The 24,624-nt window shown below is 43.5% G+C and overlaps 1 protein-coding gene across 2 annotated transcripts in view; it reads left to right on the forward strand.

Moving 5' to 3' along the window:
• The window catches only part of PCDH19 (protocadherin 19), a 258,988-nt gene that overhangs the window by 4,155 nt on the left and 230,209 nt on the right, over positions 1 to 24,624 (forward strand). For both annotated transcript variants that reach the window (XM_029607436.1, XM_029607437.1), the window contains exon 2: positions 2,726 to 3,053. In XM_029607436.1, the coding sequence (XP_029463296.1) occupies positions 2,726 to 3,053 (328 nt within the window). The remainder of the gene's footprint in view (positions 1 to 2,725; positions 3,054 to 24,624) is intronic.

The following is a 24,624-nucleotide window of genomic DNA, read 5'->3' on the forward strand; positions in this document are numbered from 1 at the left end:
GGAGGGGGAAAGAATGGACAGGCATGTTAGAAGTTGTAAGAATACAAGATAAATAGAATTTTTATTATGGGGAAAATGTGAATATAAACCTTTGAAGATTTTCAGTTAAGGACAAAAATCTGGTTTCAAATTCCTCTTGTAAAGTGAAAACAATCCCATCTCCCAATAGCTTTTATGTATACCTTGTATATATATATATATATATATATATTCATATGTAATATTTTGTGGACTACATTCAGTCAGTGAAGAACACTTGTTACTGATTATTTCTTAAGAAACTCTATGTGTGAGCCTTTTTATTCACAGTCTTTGCTTTCTCTGCCTTATAATCATTCTGCTTATCCTTCTAAACCTAAATCTGTTTCAGAATGTCCTGTCTTTGAAGCTTTGTCCTTTATGAAAGTCAATATGTGACAGTGAACCCCAAGCACAAGTAATAGCCATACAATTATTGTTTTCCCTTTACTATCCTCTGTGTTACAGAAGTTTCATAGACAAACCCCAACTACACATGAATATCAATCAGACACCATAAAAGAGCAGCTGCAGTGCCTCATAAGTAGTTTAGTTCTGTTGGTGAATTTCTGGACTTTTTCCTTCACTTTTGAGCTGTCTCAGAAGGAAGAAATGGAAAGAAATATTATTCTGCCTTGGAAGCGTATTATTGCCAATGGCAGGTTTACAGTGAGAAAAAATAGGCAGTCTTTATAGTCTTATTTGTACAGCAACAGCAATTGAGAAGTCAGTTAATGCTGCATTTTCACAATGCAAAATGTGTGTATTGGCCTTTCACTTGAGAAAAAGAAATTATTTCCACCTGGAAACAAAGATTGCCTTTGAACATCGGCTTTCTTTGCAGCGTGTGGTGTTGACTGCGAAGTAGTTCAGGTTACTGTCACACTGGTCCATCAAACAAATGAGAGCAGCAGCTAAGCCGAGGAGCACAAATCTCGGGCCTGGCAGGGCAGTCCTACCCAAACACATTATTTCATGTATCAGTTAGTTCAGGGAGATGGCAGAGGATTAATGCAGTACAATCTAATTAAATAATTGGTCAATAAAGGGTGGCAGCAAAATAAATGCCTTTGCTTACTACGTGCAACAACATGGCTTTGAACATTCAAGTAAACAAGACAATTAAAGCTTCATCGACTAGCAGTCTGCACAAATGCACGAGGCGGAATCCATTCTTGCAGGATATCTCTAGGTTCTTTTCTTCCATGTAGAAGTACAAGGGCTGTGTGGTACAGTGGAGTAAAAGTCCTGTAGGCTTGGAAAGCGGTATTGCAGGTACTCAAATTCAGCTTCAGAGGCGGAGAAATGGAAAAGTGGATAGAGTCTTGTCAGTGTTTATTGCTGGATCACTCATCATGTATTTAGTGCATGTGCTATATACATAAATATTTCAGCAGCCTGAGAGTTCACTGCATTAATGCACAATTTTTGCAATGCATGTAAGATAAGTAACAGGTAACAGACATTACTAATTGGCACTTCGCCTATGTACATAATTAGCTGTTTAAATCAAACATGTTTAAGGAATCACATTGTTTGATCAACGCATATTCATTGTATGTTATTTATGCCGTCTTAAATGCAGGGAATTCTAAAAAGGAACAAGAAAGTATGCCACAGGTTTAATCATTTACATATATTCAGAGGGTTTTGTGTTTTTTGCTATATTCAAACAGATGATCATATTTTTAAAAGCCAGCTCTGGATAGTTTGATATCTGTGCATCAGTGATAAGTCTAGAGACCTGTATCTATATCAGAACTAATCCACGATCACTTCAACACTGAATTGATTGACTGATGTCAATGTTAGCAGCATGAAGAATTAAAAAAAAAAAAAAAAAAGCTAAATTCTTTTTTAGAGATTTTTTTTTTTTTAATCAGCCAGTTGCCACCTTTCCGTGTGGGATGACATCATTGCACAATGAACAGCAATTTCTCGCCTAGCAGTTTCTCCCTGCGTCAGGGAACCACAGGCAGACACAGCACAGAACGCCTGAGCTCCTGCACTTCATTTCAGAGCAGGCAAAGAACTGCCTGCAGTTTGAGCAAAACATCGGACTCCCTAGAAGAGCTGGTGAAGAAAGGCAGGGATGCGCTCACAGAATCAGAAGTTGCCCAAAAAAGTCCATGACTAAAATGACATTAAAAGACATGATGCATTCGATTAGAGCTCCGGTGAATGCAGGCAGGAATGAATGTGTTAGAGGCTGTTGCAGGGAGAGAAAACGTTCATAACCACAGCTATTGCACTACTGTGGGGGCAGGGGGAGGGGGAGAAGGAGCTTATGCAGTAACGCTGTGGAGTCATCACCCCTGCATTACAAGTTAAACCTTTAATAAGTCTCTCTCCCTTTCTTCATCTCTGTCCCCTTGTATCTCTTCTAGTGTTGCAAATCTTGAACAACGTTTTAAGTCATTCGTTGTAATTAAGAAGGTTCATAGTTTTATTAGTAAACCTTTTCGTGCATCAAGGTATATTGCAGCAAAATCCAGAACACAGGCATTACACAGACGTGATTAAAGCACAAGTTAGAAGATGCATTTGTTCTAAATCCGATGGATGTTTTGGGATTTCTACAAGTATTAATAAGTTCAGGATAATAATCATAGATTTGTACAGCGCCCTTCACCCTAGCAGGATCCCAATATTAGATTTGTGTTTTTCTTTTCTTTTCCTTTTTTTTTTTTCCTCTTTTCCATTACAGAATTGCAGAATACTCCTATGGGCACCAAAAGAAATCAAACAAGAAGAAGAAAATTAGCAAGAATGATATCCGTCTGGTACCACGGGACGTGGAGGAAACGGACAAAATGAACGTGGTCAGCTGCTCCTCGCTCACCTCCTCGCTAAACTACTTCGACTACCACCAGCAGACCTTGCCCCTGGGGTGCCGCCGGTCCGAGAGCACCTTCCTTAATGTGGAGAATCAGAACAGTAGGAATGCAGGGTCCAACCACACTTATCAGCACACCTTTAATAACCAGAGCGCCCAGCAGCCGGACCTGATCATCAACGGGATGCCACTGCCAGAGGTGAGTCCGTGCTCCTCACAGGGCCCCTCACAGGGTCCAAGTGAGGTTTGCCGCAAGGGTTTATTTGTAAGAAAGAGAAGTGCTGGCTCTTGTGAGTACTTTATGAATAGGAGAAGTGGCCTCTCGCCAGGGTCTGCATGGGTTCTTGAGGAGTACGTCCCAAACTGTGAGCTGCCCACGGAAAATCTCCGGTGCTCCAGGCTGTGTCTAGCTGAAGCCACAGTATTTGCAACCTCAATTCCTTGACTTGCCTGTTTCTTGGGTCTCTTGTGCTCACTTTGGTTTTACTTAAAGGACTCTTTTCGTTTCATATGTATTTTTCCCCACTGTGTTTTACAGGCATGGTTTATTTTTAAGAATCTTCTTTCCTGAGAGCACTCATAAGTTATTCATGCTTTGCATATGCCAGGGCAGTGCCTGCCTGGGGTTGTGATAGAGGATCAGCACAGCAGAGCCCCTGATTGTAGCCCTCTGGGGATAGGGAAGTACCAGCGGTACCTGAATGTAATCCGCTTTGAAGTGCCAAAAGGCGAAATACAAAAAAGAAAATCAAATAGCCTGGCTCCTTAATGGTGGGAGTGTACGAACAGAAGGTGCTTTGACAAACCTTTAAGTGCTGGCACCTCAGGAATGAAATATTATTTAGTTATTTATTTATTTAACAGTTTTATATACCGATATTCTTGTAACGAAATATAAAGCATAGTGGAAAAGGGGGGCACCCTCATGAATTCATTTTGTCTTGTCAACCGAAGAGCCTGAACATTTTGCTAGCATTGCTGCTTTAAATGTGTTGGGCAAGTGATATTATTTGAGCCCACCTGCACCGTAAAACTCTGTGCTATGTTAGAGCACAGATTGCGTCTGTGTACTACACAAAGCAAGATGCAGGGAAGGAGGGGAGGGGGGGGTGAGAAAACCGGGGACCTGTCCTGTGGCTCCTGCTGTGCATTGCTCTCCGTTCAGTGCCGAGACTGCCAGTGCTGATTGGGGGACATTCGCTGGCCATCATTTACTCTCGTAGTCTTTGTGACTGTAGCGCTGTGCGGGTGTGCAAACGCCGGGCAAGCTGCAGCTGGATCGCCTGGCTGGTAGTCTTACCAGACCGCTGAACATGTTTCATGCACTGCATGAGCAGATGCGTGGGGTGCAATCGTGGGTCACCAAAGATTTGCACTTGGGTCTTAAAATAGAAAACTGGGAAACTGAGACTGCAGACATTGTCTTCTTGGTGTTCTTGAACTGCAAGCAGAGGTTCAGCTCTGGTACTAGAGCAGTATCCCGTCAAACTGCTGTGGTGTTGCAGGTCTGCGTTTGCCTTGCCCATTACAAAGAGGAAGCAGTTCTCATTTTATGACCGGATAAAATGTCACCTAGGACGTCTTCTTAGTGCCTGTCTTCGGACGGCACAGAAGCGTTAGAAGACGCTTTTACAGCACTATCGTTTTGTGTGGCGCACTTTTTCTTGTGGTGCTTGAAGCCTTAAGGTGGCTAGTTGAGCACAGCGTGGTGCAGCAAAGCTCATCAACTTGCTGGTATGTTGTAAAACCTGACTGGGCATTCAGAAGTCACCCAGACATGAAGGGGGAGCCAGGACGGGGATCTGAGGATCAGGAGGACCCTCTGTGCAGTTTTTCTTTGGCATTCCTGCTCTTTGTTTGCGAAGCACCTGCTCGGTGTTTGGTTACTCGAGTAATTAAAGAGGGAGGGGAAGCATATGCCAGAGGAGAGGCTCTTTAGTTATGCATAGCAATGCTGAAAAGAAAAGGGAAATTGGCATTGTGGGAGATCTCAGGAAGGAGTCTGTGTGGAATTTTTGCAAAGAAATCTATTAATGGATGATTCTGTCTTGCTTACAGGGGTTGGCTCCAGAGGGGATATCTGTCAGCTGCTTCCTTAAAAATTATCTCTCTTTCCCCCCAGCCCCAGAGTTGGCGTTGCCTAGCAGTTGCTTGCTAAAAATGAATCCAGGTAGCGCAGCGGGATGAGAAATAGCCCCCACCCCTTCACTTTGTCCTTAGACGTTTCAGGGTAGGGGGGTTGTGGGGCTGTGGGGTTATTTCCATGGGGTCGTTGAGAGTCTGCTGATGAGGATTGTGAGTATTAGTGCACTTTTGGCACTTCTGACCAAAGCATTGCCTACTAGTGCGTAACAAGGAATACAATCAGACAAATTGACAGAAAGGGGCAGAGTGGGGTTTCCAGGGGGATGTGTTAAAACGCTATACGGACCAAGAGCAGCAAAGCTTAAGATGGGCTTTCATATTGCACTTCGACTGAACTGGCGGGGGATGTGATAGCTTAACCTCGTTTACTTATGCAGGATGGGGGAACTGCCATGAACCCCTGGCTGCAGCAGGCTGGTTCCCCCCTAAAATGCAGAGATTTGTGGATTACAAGCTCGGTAAAAGAACTGTTGCTGTAGACGTAAGTCTGTCATAACTTGCCAAGAGTACCATGTGTTTCTTATCAGAATTTAATAACATAAAGGGCAGGTGACCTTCATGATGGTTTCTGTTTGGGAGTCAGCAGGTCACAGAGATCAACATTCAAAATGTCCAGGGTTGTAGCCCTCTGGAGCAGACCCCATCGCATTGTGTTAGAATAACTGAGGAGATGGAGCACTTGGCGGTGGGGATGGCGGGGGAGGAGGTGGGAGGGATGGAGCAGTGGGCTGGAGCGGGAATAGGGGTGGTAAGTTGAGGATGCAGTTTGGTGTGCCGCCCGGCTATCAGTCGGCTCCCAGATGTGCAAGGCTCGGGGTCCGTAGGGATGTTCTCAGCTACTGGTTCCACAGGCCAGGCTGAATGCTTAGCACAGTTAGAACTCTGCATGGGCACCCGCAGACCAGCGGCGTACGGCGTAAGGAGGGAGAAGCAAAAGAAATAAGGCAGGAAGACATTTCAGCTCAGCTGAGAATGTCAGCAGAAGCCCAGCCAGAGTTAACTGATACACTCATTCCTCCCAACAGCTGGATTATAGCTAAGCCAGAGGTTCAGCTGGGGTGAATTCCAGCACTACTGTCATTAATGTTTCTATTAGCTGGGAGCAGTGGGTATTTAGATGGGATAAAAGGCGGGCTGGAAACCCCAGTTCTCAGTTATAGCTTGTGAATCTCTCTGTTTAATCTTTAGTCTGCTTTGCAGTCTGCCTCTTTGAATGTTTGTTTGGTCCTTGGTCTCTAGTTGTGAATTCCATGGAGAATACAAGGTCATAACGGTGAGGTATTCATACATCTTAAGCCTCTGCCGTTTCTGAGGAACCCCTGGTAGCTTCTGAGTCCTTCACCTTGTGCTTTCTTCGTACTCTGAGCCTTGGTCCCCTCAGGGCGCCCGACGAGGAGGAACCATGAATGAATGCTGACTCACGGGGTTCCAGAGGTGTTAACTCCTGTACTTAGCCATCTCCGAGTGCACTAACCACTGAAACATCATGGACAGGAAGCTTTTGTTTTGAATGGAGCTTGGTTGCAGGGTTGGGACTTGCTTGTTTTCGCCGGCATTTGGCATGACGGTGGATATTAGTAACTGGTGATGCAGCAGTGCTTTCAGCATGGTGATGAATACAGAGTAATAATAAAATAAGTTATTCACAGCCCTGAATCCTCGGTGTCTGGCTAGGAGCTGGATGGCTTCTGGCATTCAAATGTTCTTAGGCCGGATCCAATTACATTTTGTGGTGGGGAGAGTTTTCCGGGTTCCCTGGCACCTCATGGGGGATCCAATCAACTTTACATTTGTCATGGATTGTAGGACTAGAACCCAGGGATAGACATGTTTCTGTCTGAAACAGAAGAGAGAGCGAGTTTCTTTCTTTCTTTATCCATTTGCTTGATAATTGATGTTTAAAAGATCCCGCCAAGCATTTGCTTTTCATATGATACAATTTTCCTTTGCTCTTTTAAAGGGAGATTGACTCCACTGCACACATTTCCTGATCCAGGAAGTGAGCGCCACTTTCCAGTGGAAAAACAAAAAACATGAAATGTTAGAGTATTTATAGCCACAGATTAGAGTTGTTCCAATTCTAATGGTACCAGTGAAGCCTACTGAAGAAAACGATGAGGCAAAAACAGGATCAGGGTTGCACCGAGGGGAGCATAAAAGCGTCGGGAGTGATTGGGAACGCCGAGCTCGCTGTGAACGTGCTCCCAGGATGCAGCAAACAAATGAGTGGGAGAGTTGGCATGGTGGAGGGGGTACCCTTATGTAATGAGAGGCAAGACTTAAGGAGCCATTGGATTTCAGTGCATTTGGAGTAACAGAGAGGTTGGTTGAGAAATCTGGCTTATCTGCTTTCTCTGAATTAGAGAAAGAAACTAGTTCCCTCCAAGGTATATTTTGCAAAAAGGAGTTATTAGTAGCACAATGCCAGCCTCCAACTTGCATTGCCCTTAATTACCGGCTTTGTCTTTTTCTTGCTTTCATGTTTCCTTCGTGATGTAGGGGGCAGCAGACACATGGTGTGAGCCCCTCTGCTGACTCTGTGGAGGAATGCATTTTGGAGACCTGGTCCTTAGATCTCTGTCTGGGTCATGATCTCTGATGAAGGAACCAGCCTTGAAAGCACACTGGACCATGTGGACAGTGGAGATGCCATGCATCTCTACCCTCCTACATACCCCCCCCCCCCAACAAGGCACCTATATCTTTGAGAAAGCGTACAGCGAAATGAGAAATAAATTGCATTCAGAGTCCGGTATAATACGTGAAGTTTGGAGTTATCCATGTGCTTTCAGTGGCTCCGCTTCTAAGTGCAGCTCTTATTTATTATTACCACTCTAAGGGAGAGCACCATATGATTTTGGTCTCCGTGCAGGAGCCAAACTTAGAAGTAAATGTTTTGAAGAGAACATTTACCCTCTAAACCCTCTGTAACATAAGCACCGCATGGCACCCTTGAAGTGGGCAGTTCCTCGTCTATGATACTGCAAGGAATCAAAGCGCAGGTGGAAGCTATAACACAGAAAGCACTCCGGGGTGCAGTGCAATGCTTGCTATTTCTGCTTCCCATTGCACGCAGTCTCGCTGCCTGTCTCATTTTGGTTAGATGAAGTGGGAAGCAAGCAAGCTGTAAATCATGTAATTATATATTAGTAGCATGTGTTCAGCCTATTTTTAAGTACCGCAAGTGAACCTCTGCAAATGACCGCCTGTCTATCAAGATGAGTTTGGATTGTTTTGATATGTAGCTGCTCTTTAATGAGAACAGCTTTTAGTTTAACAGTTGAGGAGGCTGAAAAAATGGTCCCTCAGGAGGAGCTGCTTGCATGAAGGGATGCTCAAGATACATTTTCGTCTTCTTCTTCTTTTTTTTTTTTTTTTTAAACCACATCTTATTTACACGGAATGGACATTAGCTCTATGCTGTCAGTGTAGGGACCACAAAGATAGGGTCCATTACTAATCAGTCATGTTTTCCTGCTATTTAGGGAAGGTTCTTTGTGTTTGAAATGAATATTTTTAATGGGAGTGCCTCAGTGTACCATCTCATTGTGGAGAGAAAGCACGCCGTTAGTGTGCACAGAATATTCTAGAACTGTGGCTTTGCTCTAGGTACCGGGTGCCTGTCGCCACACGCCAGGCACATCTTCTCAATATGAAGGCCTTTTGAGGAACTGTCTCAGCATCTTTACTCCCTCTTCTCTTGCTTAGTGTCCGCATCAGAAAGCTGCCATCCTCTGCTCTGTGTTTTAAGACGAATATTCAATGTTTGCTCCATTTCTTTCAACTCTACATCTTTGTATTTCCCTTCAAGAGGCAGCAACTAGTTGGCTTTGTTAACTATGTTAACATCAGTTCACTTAAAACATTCAAATTTGGAAATAAAAGTAACATTTCAGACCACACACACCACTGAATACTTATCAAATAAAAAAGTGAAAATTTTCAAACAGAATTCTTTCTTCATTTCATTATTTTGTGGGGTTTATATATGCAGTTTAGTTTTAGGATTTCTCTTGACCTATATATTTTGGTTTTATTGGTTACACAATGTGTAAGGTCAGGAGTCTCTCTTGATATCAGAGGAATGCTTCCTGAAGATGGCAGAACACGGAGCAGCTGTTCTCCAACTCTCTCCATATCTTAAAATCTCCTTCGCTGGTCAATCGGCAGGCCAAAAGGTACGGGAACAGGAATGCCCGCCATGCAGTGCGAGTCCAGTTGATTGCTTGGCTGCTAAACGTTTAGTCACAGGTTTAATGGGCGACTAGAACCATAGCCCTTAGGTGGTGCAGTATTGCAGAAATCCCATGGGAGAAACAGTTCTCACCCATTCTCACCTAAACCAAGTTAAGAAGGAAATTTGCTGCTGAAGTACAGTAGGTACAGAAGAAAATATTTGTTTTGGCCTTAAAATAAACACATATGTGGGGGTTTATGAGCAAAAATCCATAAATGCATAACTATGGACCTGATTCACACAGGGGGTAATTTTCATAAGGAGTTATGCACATAACTGTAACTTCTTTTGTAGCAATTTTCAAAAGTCATTTACTGACGTAAATGCTTTTTCAAATCAGGCCCTAAGGGTTTTTCCCATAGACACAAAATGGGAGAAAAGCCTTCATGAATCTGGCCCTGTGTTCATTACTACTGTAGAATCATGTGCCGGATTCGTTTAAAAGCACCCTATTTTTGTTCAAGTGCAAGGGTTGGCATTCCTTTTATGGAAAAGTACCAGAAAACCCCATGACAACTCCTATGGAGATGTTTCTGTATCAACCCCGCCTATCAAAGTTTCTTCAGAATGGGAGTTCTTTGCAAAATCCTGCTGCTTTCAGGCTCAGTGCGGTTGGTGTCGTCAAACGAAATTGTGCTATCTCGGAGGTCCACACCCGGGCAGAACTCCGCTGCCTCTTGCACAGGCCTGGCTGGCACACTGCGTCCCCGCTTGCAGTACCACGACCAGTTTTCAAACGTGCAGGCTAGTGAATTGCCAAATCAGTGCAGCCAGCCCCCAGAGTTTGATAAAGCCTGCTTGCAACGTGGGCAACTGTGTAGATGGGAGGCGTGGCGTGCCAATCAGAATGTGCTAGCATGCGTGCCGGGGTTACCAACCATCCCCCTGGTCTAGTGGTTAGACATGAAAACACCTGAGATGTGAGTTGGCGTCTTTGCTTGACTCTGGACATTTGATGAGCTCAGGCAAATCATCTGACATTTAAATCCCTTCATTTGCCCAGCTCTGATTGGGCAATGACAATGATGCCACTGCTCTTTCCATTTAAAAGCTTTCGTGCCGGAGCCAGGCTGTCCCGATCCAGAGTGCTATACATGGAAATCATGTTGGGATTCCGGTTGGATGCAAGGCACTGGATAAACCCCAGTTCTCATCTTTGTTCCATGTGTGTCTGAGGTATATGGTATTGTTCGTACGTGGCGTGTGAGGCAGGAGTACGGTATACGTGTCTGTCTTGCAGTATGAGAACGTAATTCAGACATTAGAGATTCCCCCCAGCTCCTAGCAAGCCTGCTGCTTTATTCTATACGTCCATTTCAAATGACTGTGACGCAGGGGGTTGGGCTGGGGGAAGCGAGGGTTTCTCTTTGAAGATGGCTTGCTCCGTACCGAGAATGGTGAAATGTGTCTCTATTAATGGAGACTCCCACTGTGCAGTAAAAACCACAGGCAACTGCACGTTTCACTGAAGACTAGGAGGGAAAAAAAACCCCCAACCCTTTGCCTTACAGAGTAGTTGTTTTAAAGTCATTTTGTTCCAGATTGCAGGAAAATTAAATCTCTATTGTTTCTCCATCTCATTTCTGCACTTGCAAGGTCTCTCCCTCCTCCGTGGCTCGGCGACTCCCCCGCTCCTCGGAGTAATACCCTGAAAAGATCAGAAAATAAATGTCTGGTAGAACTAAGATTCCTGCCTGTTACACACAGAAAAAAAAAATATATATATTCAGTTTATTGTGTTTGGTTTTTAGAGATCTGCTGTAACCTGCTCTAAGTCATTTTCCAGGAAAGCTTAGACAGTTTTAAGTGGCAATTCATTCTGCTAGCATTAAAACCAGTCAGGTATTCAGCTGATAATGTCTGTGTTTATATAAAATAATGCTTGCTAGGTGCACTGTCTTGACGCTTGGGGTGGAAGGTACTTAGAAATCTTAGGCATGCGTCAATATTTTTGGGAGCCAGTGACATTTCGGTTTCTTTCTTTCGCGTTTCCTTTTTCTTTTGTTCTTTTGCTTCTCTGGGGCATTTTTCTCTTATTTTGCTCTTCATGTTTGGGCCATTATTTTAGTTCAGTTTTTTTCTTTTTACTTTCCCCTTTATTTTTCGTTCTCTGCTCTTTCTCCCCTTCGCTTTACCGTGCTCCTAGGGCCTAGGCCCACCTCCCTTCAGGCACTCTCTCTCCTTATTCTCCCTTCCCTCCCCGCCTTTCCTGCAAGGCGTTTCCTTTCAATTCCCCGCCCCCCCCAGTACATTAGAACAGGACTTGGTGACAGCCGCTAGCCTGGGTCACAGTATCTTTGCTGGGGCCTGTGGGCAGCAGCAATCCCTGGCCTGGCCTGGCAGTCCCTAATATGGCCCAGTGGTGGTAGCTTCTTGGGCGGGGGCCCCGGTGATGGGAGCTCATATCCATGGAACGGCCGTTCTACGTATAAAATATTGGACTTGCATTACATAGTGCATGGTCCCAAAAGGATCAATAAGAGCCTTAAAAGAAATACAAGGGGAAAGCACGCAGAGGCGTGATTTTAGGATTGCTTTCTAACCTAGAGGTCCATATTCAGAACGTTATTCGACCGAACAGATGAACTTCTCCAGCTAATACGTTTGGGATGTGCGGCGGCGCTGCCATCTTGCTGAATGTGCCCAAGCAACATGCAAGGGTCATTCATCGAGCTGCATCGCATGCGATACCTGCCCCAACGCCCGAGATGACAACCGCATCGCAAGATTAGGATTTAAATGAGGGGAAGGGGTGGGGTTAGGAAAATTTTGATTCCGGTAGTGCTGCGGGCGATAATGTTTTAGATATTATCGCTGGCAGTGGCGCCAGAAATAAAGCCACCTTTCCCATTGGCGGTACAGAGGTCACAGTGTGTCCTTCGGCCACAACCGCAGCAGGCAAAAATGCCCCGCCACGATGAGGCTGGGTGCACACTATCGCCCCCCCACCGCCCCTTTTCTTTTTTTGACTCATTTCACTGTATTTATAGCGGAATGATGAATCTAGGCCTTAGGTTAGCCAGAGAAGCTTATCCGACTTAACTTAGCAGATGTGTGTAAATATTGCCACTTGTCCGGCTGCTAGCCAGAATGCCTCGTCCTGCCTTCCACTTAGCTGGCTGGTCAGGTGGCCACTGAGCAGGCTGAATATTAAAATAGCACCACTTAGCCGGATAAGTCCGTACTTTTCTGGCTAAGTGGTGCTGAATATCGAGCCCCATAGATTTGTAGAAGGGGGGTGTGTGGGAGGGGAGTAGGTGATGGAGGTGTGTTTGGGGAGAATGGAGGATGTGGGTGTATGAGGGGTTATAGGTGAGTATGGATTTGAGTGGGGTGGTATCTGGGGAGGACGTCCATGTGTCCGTGTGTGTGTTGGGGGGTATAAGGCTGTGTGTAGGGGGCACTTGGAGGGCTGAATATATGAGGTGTGTGTATGTGTGTTTTTATGAGTGGGTAGGTGGATGTGTGTGGGATGGAGGGGTTTTGTGTGTATGGAGGTTGTGGGTTTTTTGGCTGTGTTAATAGGTATCAGATGTGGTTGTGAAGGAGTGTGTGGGGGTTGTGTGTAAGTGAAGAAGAAAAATAGTGGAAAGTGTTCTAAACATCAAAATCACAGAACCTATACAAAGACATGGTTTAATGGAACAAAGTCAGCATGGCTTTACCCAAGGCAAGTCTTGCCTCACAAATCTGCTTCACTTTTTTGAAGGAGTTAATAAACATGTGGATAAAGGTGAACCGGCAGATGTAGTGTACTTGGATTTTCAGAAGGTGTTTGACAAAGTTCCTCATGAGAGGCTTCTAGGAAAAGTAAAAAGTCATGGGATAGGTGGCGATGTCCTTTCGTGGATTGCAAACTGGCTAAAAGACAGGAAACAGAGAGTAGGATTAAATGGACAATTTTCTCAGTGGAAGGGAGTGGACAGTGGAGTACCTCAGGGATGTGTACTGGGCACCGTGCTTTTCAATATATTTATAAATGATCTGGAAAGAAATACGACAAGTGAGTTAATCAAATTTGCAGATGAAACAAAATTGTTCAGAGTAATTAAATCACAAGCAGATTGTGATAATTTGCAGGAAGACCTTGTGAGACTGGAAAATTGGGCAACAAAATGGCAGATGAAATTTAATGTGGACAAGTGCAAGGTGATGCATATAGGGAAAAATAACCCATGCTATAGTTACACAATGTTAGGTTCTATATTAGGTGCTACAACCCAAGAAAGAGATCTAGGTGTCATAGTGGATAACACATTGAAATCGTCGGTTCAGTGTGCTGTGGCAGTCAAAAAAGCAAACAGAATGTTGGGAATTATTAGAAAACGAATGGTGATTAAAACGGAAAATGTCATAATGCCTCTGTATCGCTCCATGGTGAGACCACACCTTGAATACTGTGTACAATTCTGGTCGCCGCATCTCAAAAAAGATATAATTGCGATGGAGAAGTTACAGAGAAGGGCTACCAAAATGAAAAAGGGAATGGAACAACTCCCCTATGAGAAAGACTAAAGAGGTTAGGACCTTTCAGCTTGGAGAAGAGACGGCTGAGGGGGGATATGATAGAGGTGTTTAAAATCATGAGAGGTCTAGAACGGGTAGATGTGAATCAGTTATTTACTCTTTCGGATAATAGAAAGACTAGGGGGCACTCCATGAAGTTAGCATGTGGCACATTTAAAACGAATCGGAGAAAGTTCTTTTTAACTCAACGCACAATTAAACTCTGGAATTTGTTGCCAGAGGATGTGGTTAGTGCAGTTAGTATAGCTGTGTTTAAAAAAGGATTGGATAAGTTCTTGGAAGAGAAGTCCATTACCTGCTATTAATTAAGTTGACTTAGAAAATAGCCACTACTATTACTATTAACGGTAACATGGAATAGACTTAGTTTTTGGGTACTTGCCAGGTTCTTATGGCCTGGATTGGCCACTGTTGGAAACAGGATGCTGGGCTTGATGGACCCTTGGTCTGATCCAGTATGGCATGTTCTTATGTTCTTATGTCAGGAGGGGTTGGATGTCTAGGATACTGGTGTGTATGTATATGTGGAAAAGTGTAAGTGAATGTATGTAGGGGTCAGAGTGTGGGTAGGGGGATAGATGTGTGTGTGTTTGGGTAGATTTGTGTGTGGGGCAAAGGCTGTGAGGGGAAGGTAAAGTGTGGTAGGGTTGGGTGTGTAAGGGGAATTGTGCAGTTTGATTTTTCTAGGGGGTATGTTTGTATGTGTAGGTGAGGTGTGTAGTTATGGTAAGAATGCGTGTGGGTTTTTTATGTGTGGGAGGGTGTGGGGTGCATAAATTGAAAAGCTGTCATACTGGGGAGGAGGTGTAGATGTGGTTGAGTGTGGGCGCATGTGTAGAAGGCTGTGAGGGTTTGCGTGAGGTGGGTGTGGATGTGTATGTGTGTGAAGTGGGATGTGTGTGTGTACATTTGAAGCACCTCTACCAGTTGTTTAACTTATTTTCCCTTTCTTTGACTTTCTGCTTGTGTTACTGTATCCCAAAGTGCTGAAAGAGTGGGAGGGCTGTTTGGAATGGAGGGCTGGTAGTGTTCTAACAGTTAAATAGCTTCTAACACTTTCCTATACAAAGTAGTGTGTGTGTTTATTTATTTATTTAAAAACTTTTCTATACCGTTGCTAAGTTAAATACCATCGCAACGGTTTACATGTAGGCACATATTTAATGTAGGTAAAAGTGTACTATAGTACATTCTAACAGGTGCCGTCAAAGTTCGGTTACAATATATCATTAGACATAGTCATTTAGCGAAGTAGTTCATGACCAATTGTACCAAGGTACTTACACGTAGTTTTATCACACATAGTATTATAGTTATGCTTTATTGTGGTGTAGAAATCATAGACTAATCTACTGTACAGTCTTAAGGACTGTGTGTCGGTGCCTTTCTGTCTTTTCCCGAATAATTTCTCTCTATTCTCCTGTCTCTTTGTAAAATGCTTGTTTAAAAAGCCATGTTTTTAAACTTTTATTAAATGTCTTACAAAGTAGTGTGTGTGTGTGTGTGTGTGGGTGGGGTTTGGAATAGAGTGCTGGTTGCGTTCTAACAGTTAAATAGCTTCTAACACTTTACTATAGAAAGTAGTGTGTGTGTGTGTGTGTGTGTGTGTGTGGGGGGGGGGGGGGGTTGGAATGGAGTGCTGGTAGCGTTCTAACAGTTAAATAGCTTCTAACACTTTACTATAAAAAGTAGTGTGTGTGTGTGTGTGTGTGGGGGGGGGGGTGTTGGAATGGAGTGCTGGTAGCTTTCTAACAGTTAAATAGCTTCTAACACTTTCCTATAGAAAGTAGTGTGTGTGTGTGTGTGTGTGGGGGGGGGTTGGAATGGAGTGCTGGTAGCTTTCTAACAGTTAAATAGCATCTAACACTTTCTTACAGAAAGTAGTGGAGGGGGAGCTTGGTATTTAGTGTTGGTAGCGTTCTAACAGTTAAATAGCTTCTAACACTTTACTATAGAAAGTAGTGTGTGTGTGTGTGTGGGGGGGGGGTGGTGTTGGAATGGAGTGCTGGTAGCTTTCTAACAGTTAAATAGCTTCTAACACTTTCCTATAGAAAGTAGTGTGTGTGTGTGTGTGTGTGTGTGTGTGGGGGGGGGGGGGGGTTGGAATGGAGTGCTGGTAGCTTTCTAACAGTTAAATAGCTTCTAACACTTTACTATAGAAAGTAGTGTGTGTGTGTGTGTGGGGGGGGGGGGGGTTGGAATGGAGTGCTGGTAGCTTTCTAACAGTTAAATAGCATCTAACACTTTCTTACAGAAAGTAGTGGAGGGGGAGCTTGGTATTAGTGTTGGTAGCGTTCTAACAGTTAAATAGCTTCTAACACTTTACTATAGAAAGTAGTGTGTGTGTGTGTGTGTGTGTGGGGGGGGGGGGGTTTGGCATGGAGTGCTGGTAGCGTTCTAACAGTTAAATAGCTTCTAACACTTTACTATAGAAAGTAGTGTGTGTGTGTGGGGGGGGGGTGTTGGAATGGAGTGCTGGTAGCTTTCTAACAGTTAAATAGCATCTAACACTTTCTTACAGAAAGTAGTGGAGGGGGAGCTTGGTATTAGTGTTGGTAGCGTTCTAACAGTTCAATAGCTTCTAACACTTACTATAGAAAGTAGTGTGTGTGTGTGGGGGGGGGGGTGTTGGAATGGAGTGCTGGTAGCTTCTAACAGTTTAAATAGCTTCTAACACTTTCCTATAGAAAGTAGTGTGTGTGTGTGTGGTGTGGGGGGGGGGGGGTTGGAATGGAGTGCTGGTAGCTTTCTAACAGTTAAATAGCTTCTAACACTTTACTATAGAAAGTAGTGTGTGTGTGGGGGGGGGGGAGGGTTGGAATGGAGGGCTGGTAGCGTTCTAACAGTTAAATAGCTTCTAACACTTTACTATAGAAAGTAGTGTGTGTGTGTGTGTGTGGGGGGGGTTGGAATGGAGTGCTGGTAGCTTTCTAACAGTTAAATAGCTTCTAACACTTTACTATAGAAAGTAGTGTGTGTGTGTGTGTGTGTGTGTGTGTGTGTGGGGGGGGGGGGGTTGGAATGGAGTGCTGGTAGCTTTCTAACAGTTAAATAGCTTCTAACACTTTACTATAGAAAGTAGTGTGTGGGGGGGGGGGTTGGAATGGAGTGCTGGTAGCTTTCTAACAGTTAAATAGCTTCTAACACTTTACTATAGAAAGTAGTGTGTGTGTGTGGGGAGGGGGGGTTGGAATGGAGGGCTGGTAGCTTTCTAACAGTTAAATAGCTTCTAACACTTTACTATAGAAAGTAGTGTGTGTGTGTTTGTGTGTGGGGGGGGGGGGGTTGGAATGGAGAGCTGGTAGCGTTCTAACAATTAAATAGCTTCTAACACTTTCCTACAGAAAGTAGTGCGGGGTGGGGGGTTACCTATAGAAAGCAGTGGGGATTTTTTCGAGACTGTTTTTCTGTCTCTACTGGTCTGATGTTTCTGCTTTTCAAATTGTTTGAGATATTCACATTTTCTTCTTGCCTGCCTGCAGCAGATGGACATCAATCCCTTTTATATAATTCTTTCGAACACCCTGCATATTGGAAAGCATAAACCAGCTGTAATTGAAGGTATACATGTCAACCCAATCAAATTTAATATAATAATGGGGTGTTCATAACAATTCTCGCTGATTGACAAAAAATAGCTCATTTTGATCCTGTAGCTGTTTCTGTAATCACTGACTACTCCTCCTACCCCCAAAAATGTCATCTTAAATAATACTATAATATGTGAATAGTAATAGTAAACTCAATGTGAAAAGATTCTAAAGAGTCCATTTATATTTGTTTTTTGTTTTCCAAATTGAATTGAATTGAGCCTCCCTGAAACATATAAATGGCCTTGTTGGACATGTTTGGATTAATTTGATGTTTATGTTTTCACTTTTCATGTAGTATTATTTAAATATACAAAATCTAAACTCCACACCCAATTTTCAAAATTTAGAAATGGACTATTTTACTAAAGGAATTATTGGAAAAAATTATTAAGGACGGGGTTGGTAGTTTCATATAATCTTAGCACCATTGCCACCATGGTAAACAGGGTTATGTTGTGTCTATAATCATAAACTAACACCTTCTTCCACCCTATAATTATTTTTAATATTTTTCTTTATTCAAAAATTGATGCAGTGGATTTTACATATAAGTGTGTTTTCTGCATTAACTAGAATTTTTAAATAGGGATATAGTTCTGTAGAACTTTTTAAAAAAGTTAAAAAATGCACAAGGATATAGTTCTACAGAATCTTTGAGAGTATATTTTATATTTTTTAAAAAGAACAAAAGTGATCTCTTGATCATGTGGGAGAACATGCCCACACTAAGTGCATGTATTGTAGCTCCCAGAATATACACTGTATAATCTACAGTATAAGTGCTGAGCGGTAGATGGCTTTGGCCAGACAGTGCACTGAGTGGAAGATGCATATTAGATTTCTTCCTTTTCAAAGGTAAGGTAACTAATGCACGTACTACACGGGACGGCAAATCTCAAAAGCTATTTAGCTTGGTAAATGCTGATTTACTCGGGTTACATTGGCTGATTGAAAACTGCTCGCCCTCAGTGTGCCTAAACCTGCATGCATGTGTTGTTCCACGACGCCCATGGTTTTATCTGCATTATGGGAAGGCAGGGTTAGGGCAGGGCAGGCATTTTCCAAACTACATGCATTGTTTTCCTTGGAAAAAAGAGCCAGAGAGAAGGCCTATGCAAGTATCTGCAGGTCCTACGGCAGCTTTCAAAGGGACGGTATGCTCATAATTTCCTTTTGAAAATTGGGTCAAACCCCACAGGTAAAAACATCAGCGAACTTTGCACCGACATGGACAGTTTTGAAAATTGCCCCATTATGGTTTAGCAACTGAGCATACTGAGAAGCCAGAATGATGCAGTTCCTTGAAAAAGAAATCATAGAATAAAGCATCAACAATACTGAACTTTCATATTGTTAGAAGGTGACCTTTCGTATAATCACTGCTGGGTTTAATTTACCCAAATGCTTTTTGGCTTCTGAAAGGTGGACAGTCTTAAAAACTCAGATAGCAGCTGTTATATGTTAGATATTCAGGACATAATTACCCTCTCCCCACCCAATAAAGGAAACATTTGTCATGGCCCTAAGAAGATATTCAGAGGACGAACCATAATGGACGCTACAGTAACGCCCTTCTCTCTGCATACAGATAGGCTTACAGTCACGCATTCATTCAAATGCACTTGTGCCTTCCATTTCCTTCCAACAGTAAAAGAAATAAGATTACAGGAATAATGAAAGCATTAAGATGTAACTGACAGTGTAGCGAGGAGGGAAAGGACATTTCCAAAATCAGAGTGCAACACTAAATGGCTGAATAGCCCAAATGGCCTTCTCACTTACACACCACCTACATTCAACATCTGACCGACAGATACCGTTACATGCATGCAGCAGAGATGGCCCAAATGAAGAACAGTCCTGTTGAACATGCAACAGCTCGGCCAGCTTCACAAACAAAGCAGCCATGCTGTCATGACACAGATGGCATGCAGGATCATACTTGCAGAGAGACATGCACATATAGCTGGGATTGCAGCGTTCACGATGCACAAAACACCGCACTCATCAACTATCTCAGCTTGATCTGCTAGAGGTGATTCCCCATGCAAATTATCCTATTGGACTCTCCTCCAACAACTGGGACGCTAAGTCCTCCAAATGAAGCCTGGTTGATTGCCTCTTTTTTTTCTGAAAAAGATAGCAAACTCTAACATCTCAAACTTGTCATGTTTTTACAAATGTAATCTCTGATCATGGATTATCAAAAGAAGATTATCACATCACTCCTCTACATTCAGTTCAGATTTAACATAGTAATGAGGAACATAGTAGATGATGGCAGAAATGACCAATCAGCCTATCCAGTCTGCACGGTTATTTCTGTCCACACTGCCAACCATAGGGAATAACTGCTCAAAAGAATTAAATCAATTTAAATTTTAGAAAGGCAAGCATTTACAGGGGTGGGCGAGAGGAGTCTGCAGAGTATGTCTTTTGGGTCACTGGAGCACCAGCTGGAGGTTGGAGAGTAACCTTGACCCAGGACTAACAGGTGAACTGGTGCAATAGGTGCCATCACTGCCACAGGTCAATCAGTGATAAAAAAAAAAAAAAATCAGGACTGGATGTGACCAGAAGGATAGTACTACAGAATGAAGTAAAGGGCTCTTTCCATTTTACACAGCAGATAGGATAAATGATTTCAAGAAAGAGCTGCCTTTCTGAAAGAATTGGATATGTGAGATGGCACTTGCCTATCAATAATGTTGTTAGACAGAATGTGCATGTGTGCGACTGAGTTGTCAGGCCCGGTGCTACCGGGTGTGCAAACCGTTCAGTTGCAGGGGGCAGCACACCTGGGGAGGGAGGTGGCTGCGGTGGGAGGGACCCGTCAGAGGGAGAAGAAAAAGGCCCAGGCGGCCTCTGGTGGACTCATCCCACTGGCAGTACAAGAAGGGAGAGGCCCATGCAGCTGCTGATGGACCCCTGAATGGGAGCCTGCTTAAGGGGATGCATTTTTTGGCTCTTGTCTCTTTGTTGAAAGCTGGCAACACAACCTGAGCATGTTCAGTGTGCTTCCTCCACACAATTCCAGGTATTAGTGACGTCGGGAGCCTGATTCTGCATATTTGGAAAGGGATAATGAAAGCCATGAATATATTGTAATTAAACTGATAATGTATTACAACATGAGTCAGAGCTTGGTCTGGTCTAAACGCTTGTGTAAGTGGGGGGTGCTCAGTGTTCCTGAGTTACAGGGTCTCCAAGTTAATCTAACAATCAATCATAACAGTTTGTGCTCTTATAACATAGGATTTATTATTTTTGTTAACAATAATTGACAAATAACTTTCATTTGGAATTTTTTTCTAGGTCCTGAATATGGGTGAGTTAATCCTTCCTAATCCTGTTGTTTTGATCTGAATTCTCGCCCTAGACTGGTGGTTTTGCAGCATTGAGTATTGAGCTTTACAGTTCACTCTGATCAGTGCAGATTCACATTCTTCATATGAGCTGTCTTGGAAACTTCCATTAATCCCTCTAGGATTGTAGTTGGCTCAGGATTGGATGGACACTCATTTTTTAATTGTTTTTTTTTTTATGTTGTTGGCGGAGGAGCGGATAATGGTATTCACTCTCAAGTCTGGTAATAAGAAATCTACTTAGGCATTTTCATTTGCGAGGAAGCAGGGAGGATAAAGTTTGATAGATTTGGCTATAATCACATTGTCAGTTATTTTAATGTTGAAATGAGCAGTTCACTATAGCCAGAAATATATAATGCTCCCATGCGGCGTTACTGCTACAAAGTACATTATATTCCTTTTGGGATAAAATATATCGTTAAAGATATTTAACAGATGTTCTTCTCATGACTTTTTAATCCCCTTCTGACTACCCACGGCCATTCTCAAGAAGAGGCAGCCGCAGGGATTGGAGTCAGGTTCCTTTGGCCAAATGCTGTGGAAGTCATAGGCCAAGAGCTCCCCAACCTGTCCTGGTGACCCCCACAGTCAGTTGAGTTTTCAGGATATCCTCAGAGAATATTTGCAAAATACATTTCCATGTATTGGAGCCTCAGTAAATGCAAATTTATCTCATGCATATTTATTGTGGAGATTCTGATAAGCTGTGGAGACACCAGGACAGGTTTGGGAAACCCTGCCATAGAGCTACCAGATAGCTAGGTGGTGACAAAAAAACAAACTGTAGATGCTTAAAAAAAACCCAACAAAAAAAACGGCATCCATACAGAGGTGGTCAAACAGAAAGTAGAGTCCAATCATCTAAAATATAATAAAGATAGACTGCTAGGACAGCACATTTGTTAGTTATGGAGGGGGTGAGAGTGGTCATTGGCAGTTCAGGAATGGGGACTTTTTAGGACTTAATTGAACTGTTTATTTTGTTAATTTGTGGGTTTTGGGATGGAGTGCAATGTTTTATGTTATTTTTATATCTGTATTTGTTAATCACTTAACCTAAGACTCCAGACAATGTACAACGGACAAGAACAAAAAATAACATTTCTCACCAATCAAACAGGTTAATCCATGACCAGTGGGTTTTGCACCTCTACCAGTAGATGGAGATGGAGCAAAGCTGACGTCCTTCTCTGACATCATCCCGCCAGAATTCTCAGTCTCTAGCAGATGGTGGACGTGCATTTCCCTACTGGGGATTGCTTGTTGAAAAAAAAAAAGCAAGAAAGAAAAGAAGGAGAAAGAGAAGGATTAATCATGCACCGCTTCTCCTGAGGTGATACCTTATGGTCCCTCCCTCAGTTGAGTTCTCCTGAGGTGATATCTGGTGATGCCTCTCTCAGTTGAGTGCCTCAGTCCGGTAACCGGATCCCAGCGTGGACTTAGCTGCCAGGAGAGAATCAGCTGAGAGCCTAGTGGGTGCAGGAAGCCAAGCGTGGCGGTGAAGGCATTAGCCCTCTCCCCCTGCTGCCAGAGACCGACTCTGTACTCAGCCGGGACGGGCTCAGCTCAGGTAAAGAGTTAAAAAAAAAAGGAATAAGAAGAGGGAGATTTAGGGATTCCCCTCCCCTCTTCTGTTTCTGGTCTCCGAGACGCTGCTCGTCGATCCGACATGCGTTCCCTTCTCCATGGGGGCTTGGGGAGTTGTGGTGGTTTTGGCGGGTTGAGAGGCCCTGTGGGCTAGGCCCCACTCTCAGGCTTCACTGGGACGCTGCGTGGTAGGCTGCGACGGTGTTCGCACGCTTTTTCTGTGCAAGTCATCCGTGAATGTAGTGCATGAAGGTTCGTGCCTGTGCGTCCAGGCTGAGCATCCATCTGGACTGTGTGGTTAGACATCCAAGTTTTGGGCATGCATAGTATGAGCGTGCAACAGAGTAGGTGTATATATAGGCATCCTATAACTGAGTGTCCTAATTTTTGGGCATTCTGTCCGGGCTTACCGGGTGTGGATGCACTGTTGGATGCACAGTTGTTCAACCCTTGTGTTGCTGAGCATGCTGCCTCTAGATGACTTTTTTTCCATGGTGCCGGTAGCAAAGAAGCCTAGGCGCCTTGTGATTTGCATGGCGCGCCATATTCGGGCCTCACAGCTGGGGGTCCCCTCTAATCTTGGTCAGCGCTGCTTGGAGGCTAGAGCAAGTTGTCTCCAACTGATTTTGCTGAGCCCTGCACTTCCCAGCAGGTTGCAGGAAGGGAACCGGAGGGGGACCTGTCAGAAGGTTTGCCTGGTTTTGAGACTCCCCTAACTGGTTCATCAGCAGGGGAGGGCAACTCAGTGGGTGCCAGACCGACAACCCTTGGTTTTGATATGGACCCTTCTGCCTTCTCTTGGGAGGAATTTGTTTTAGGGGCTGCAATCCTTTTTACAGGCACATTCGGCAGAGCTAGCCAAACCTGAAAGTTCAGGATCGCAGGCTGGGGAATCCCGCAAGGCTGGTGCTGCAGGTAAACATCAGAAGGCATCTTGGGCTGTTGCAGGTCACACTAATGGGGACCCGGATGGCACGGATGAGGAAGGCAATCCTTATTCCCTGGAGGATAGGGAAATTTCTCCGAGATTCGAACCTGATAGAGCAGGGGTCAGGAACCTTTTTGGCTGAGAGAGCCATAAACGCCACATATTTTAAAATGTAATTCCATGAGAGCCATACAATATGTTTAAAACTAAATACAAGTAAATGTGTGCATTTTATGTAAGATCCCACTTTTAATGTACAATAAGTCTCTGAAAATATTACACCAGGCCTTAAGACACCAATACATCTCCTATTAGGAAAACGGACCAAGTCAGGCTGCTATAGAGTCCTACACAGAAACTACACGCCAGCAGAAAACCTCACCTGAATCACGTGCTGTCCCTCACCTAACATAGAATAAAGAGACCAAAACGCATAACAAGAAGCATGCAGAAAAAACTGAATTGGAAACTGCAACAAGCCAGAGTCTCTGTATGCAGTGTAACAAAGGAAAAAAGAAACATCACACATCCTTATAAAACAAATCAAGAAATATAAAATCATCAGCAGTAAAACTGTACTAACAAAAAGAACATATTTCAAAACAGCTGATGAGTGGAATAGCCAATAATTAAAAACTCATATAAAACATTTCCAGACACCAACAAAATATTTCAAAATAGCAGACACAAAGATCCAGTAATGAAAAATAATAAGGATACAAAAATTTTTTTGCTCTGCATACCTGGGAACGTTTGATATCCAGGTGTCCTGAGATTGTTCTGAATTAGCAGGAGGAGGGGTGGTTTGCTTGGAACTTTCTCCTTTCTCAGTCACATACCAGCGCTCTCTCTCACACTGGCTCTCAATGACACACCTATACACACATGCTCTCAGTCACTCACATATGCACATGTTTTTTCTCTCTCACTTATATAGGCTCTTAATTACACATTTACACACATGCTGTCTATCTTTTCACGCTTACACACACACACACAGGCTTTCAATCACATAAATACATGCTGTCTTTTTCTCTCACACACAGACTCTCATTCACATGCTTACAAACATGTCCTCTCTTTCTCTCATTTACACACAGGCTCTCAATCACATACTTACATGCTCCCTCACCTAAATTGGCTCTCAATCACACACAGACACACATGGTCTCTCTCTCTCATTTAAACACAGGCTCTCAATCACATACTCACATGCTCCATCACCTAAACCAGCTCTCAATCACACACAGACACACATGATCTCTCTCTTACTTATACACACAGGCTCTTAATCATACATACACATGATTTCTCTCACACACAAAGGATCTCAATCATACACACATACTCTTTCACACAAACAGGTTTTACAATCACAAACTTAC

The sequence above is a fragment of the Rhinatrema bivittatum genome, chromosome 6, assembly GCF_901001135.1.
Source record: "Rhinatrema bivittatum chromosome 6, aRhiBiv1.1, whole genome shotgun sequence".
NCBI classification, from domain to species: Eukaryota; Metazoa; Chordata; class Amphibia; order Gymnophiona; family Rhinatrematidae; genus Rhinatrema; species Rhinatrema bivittatum.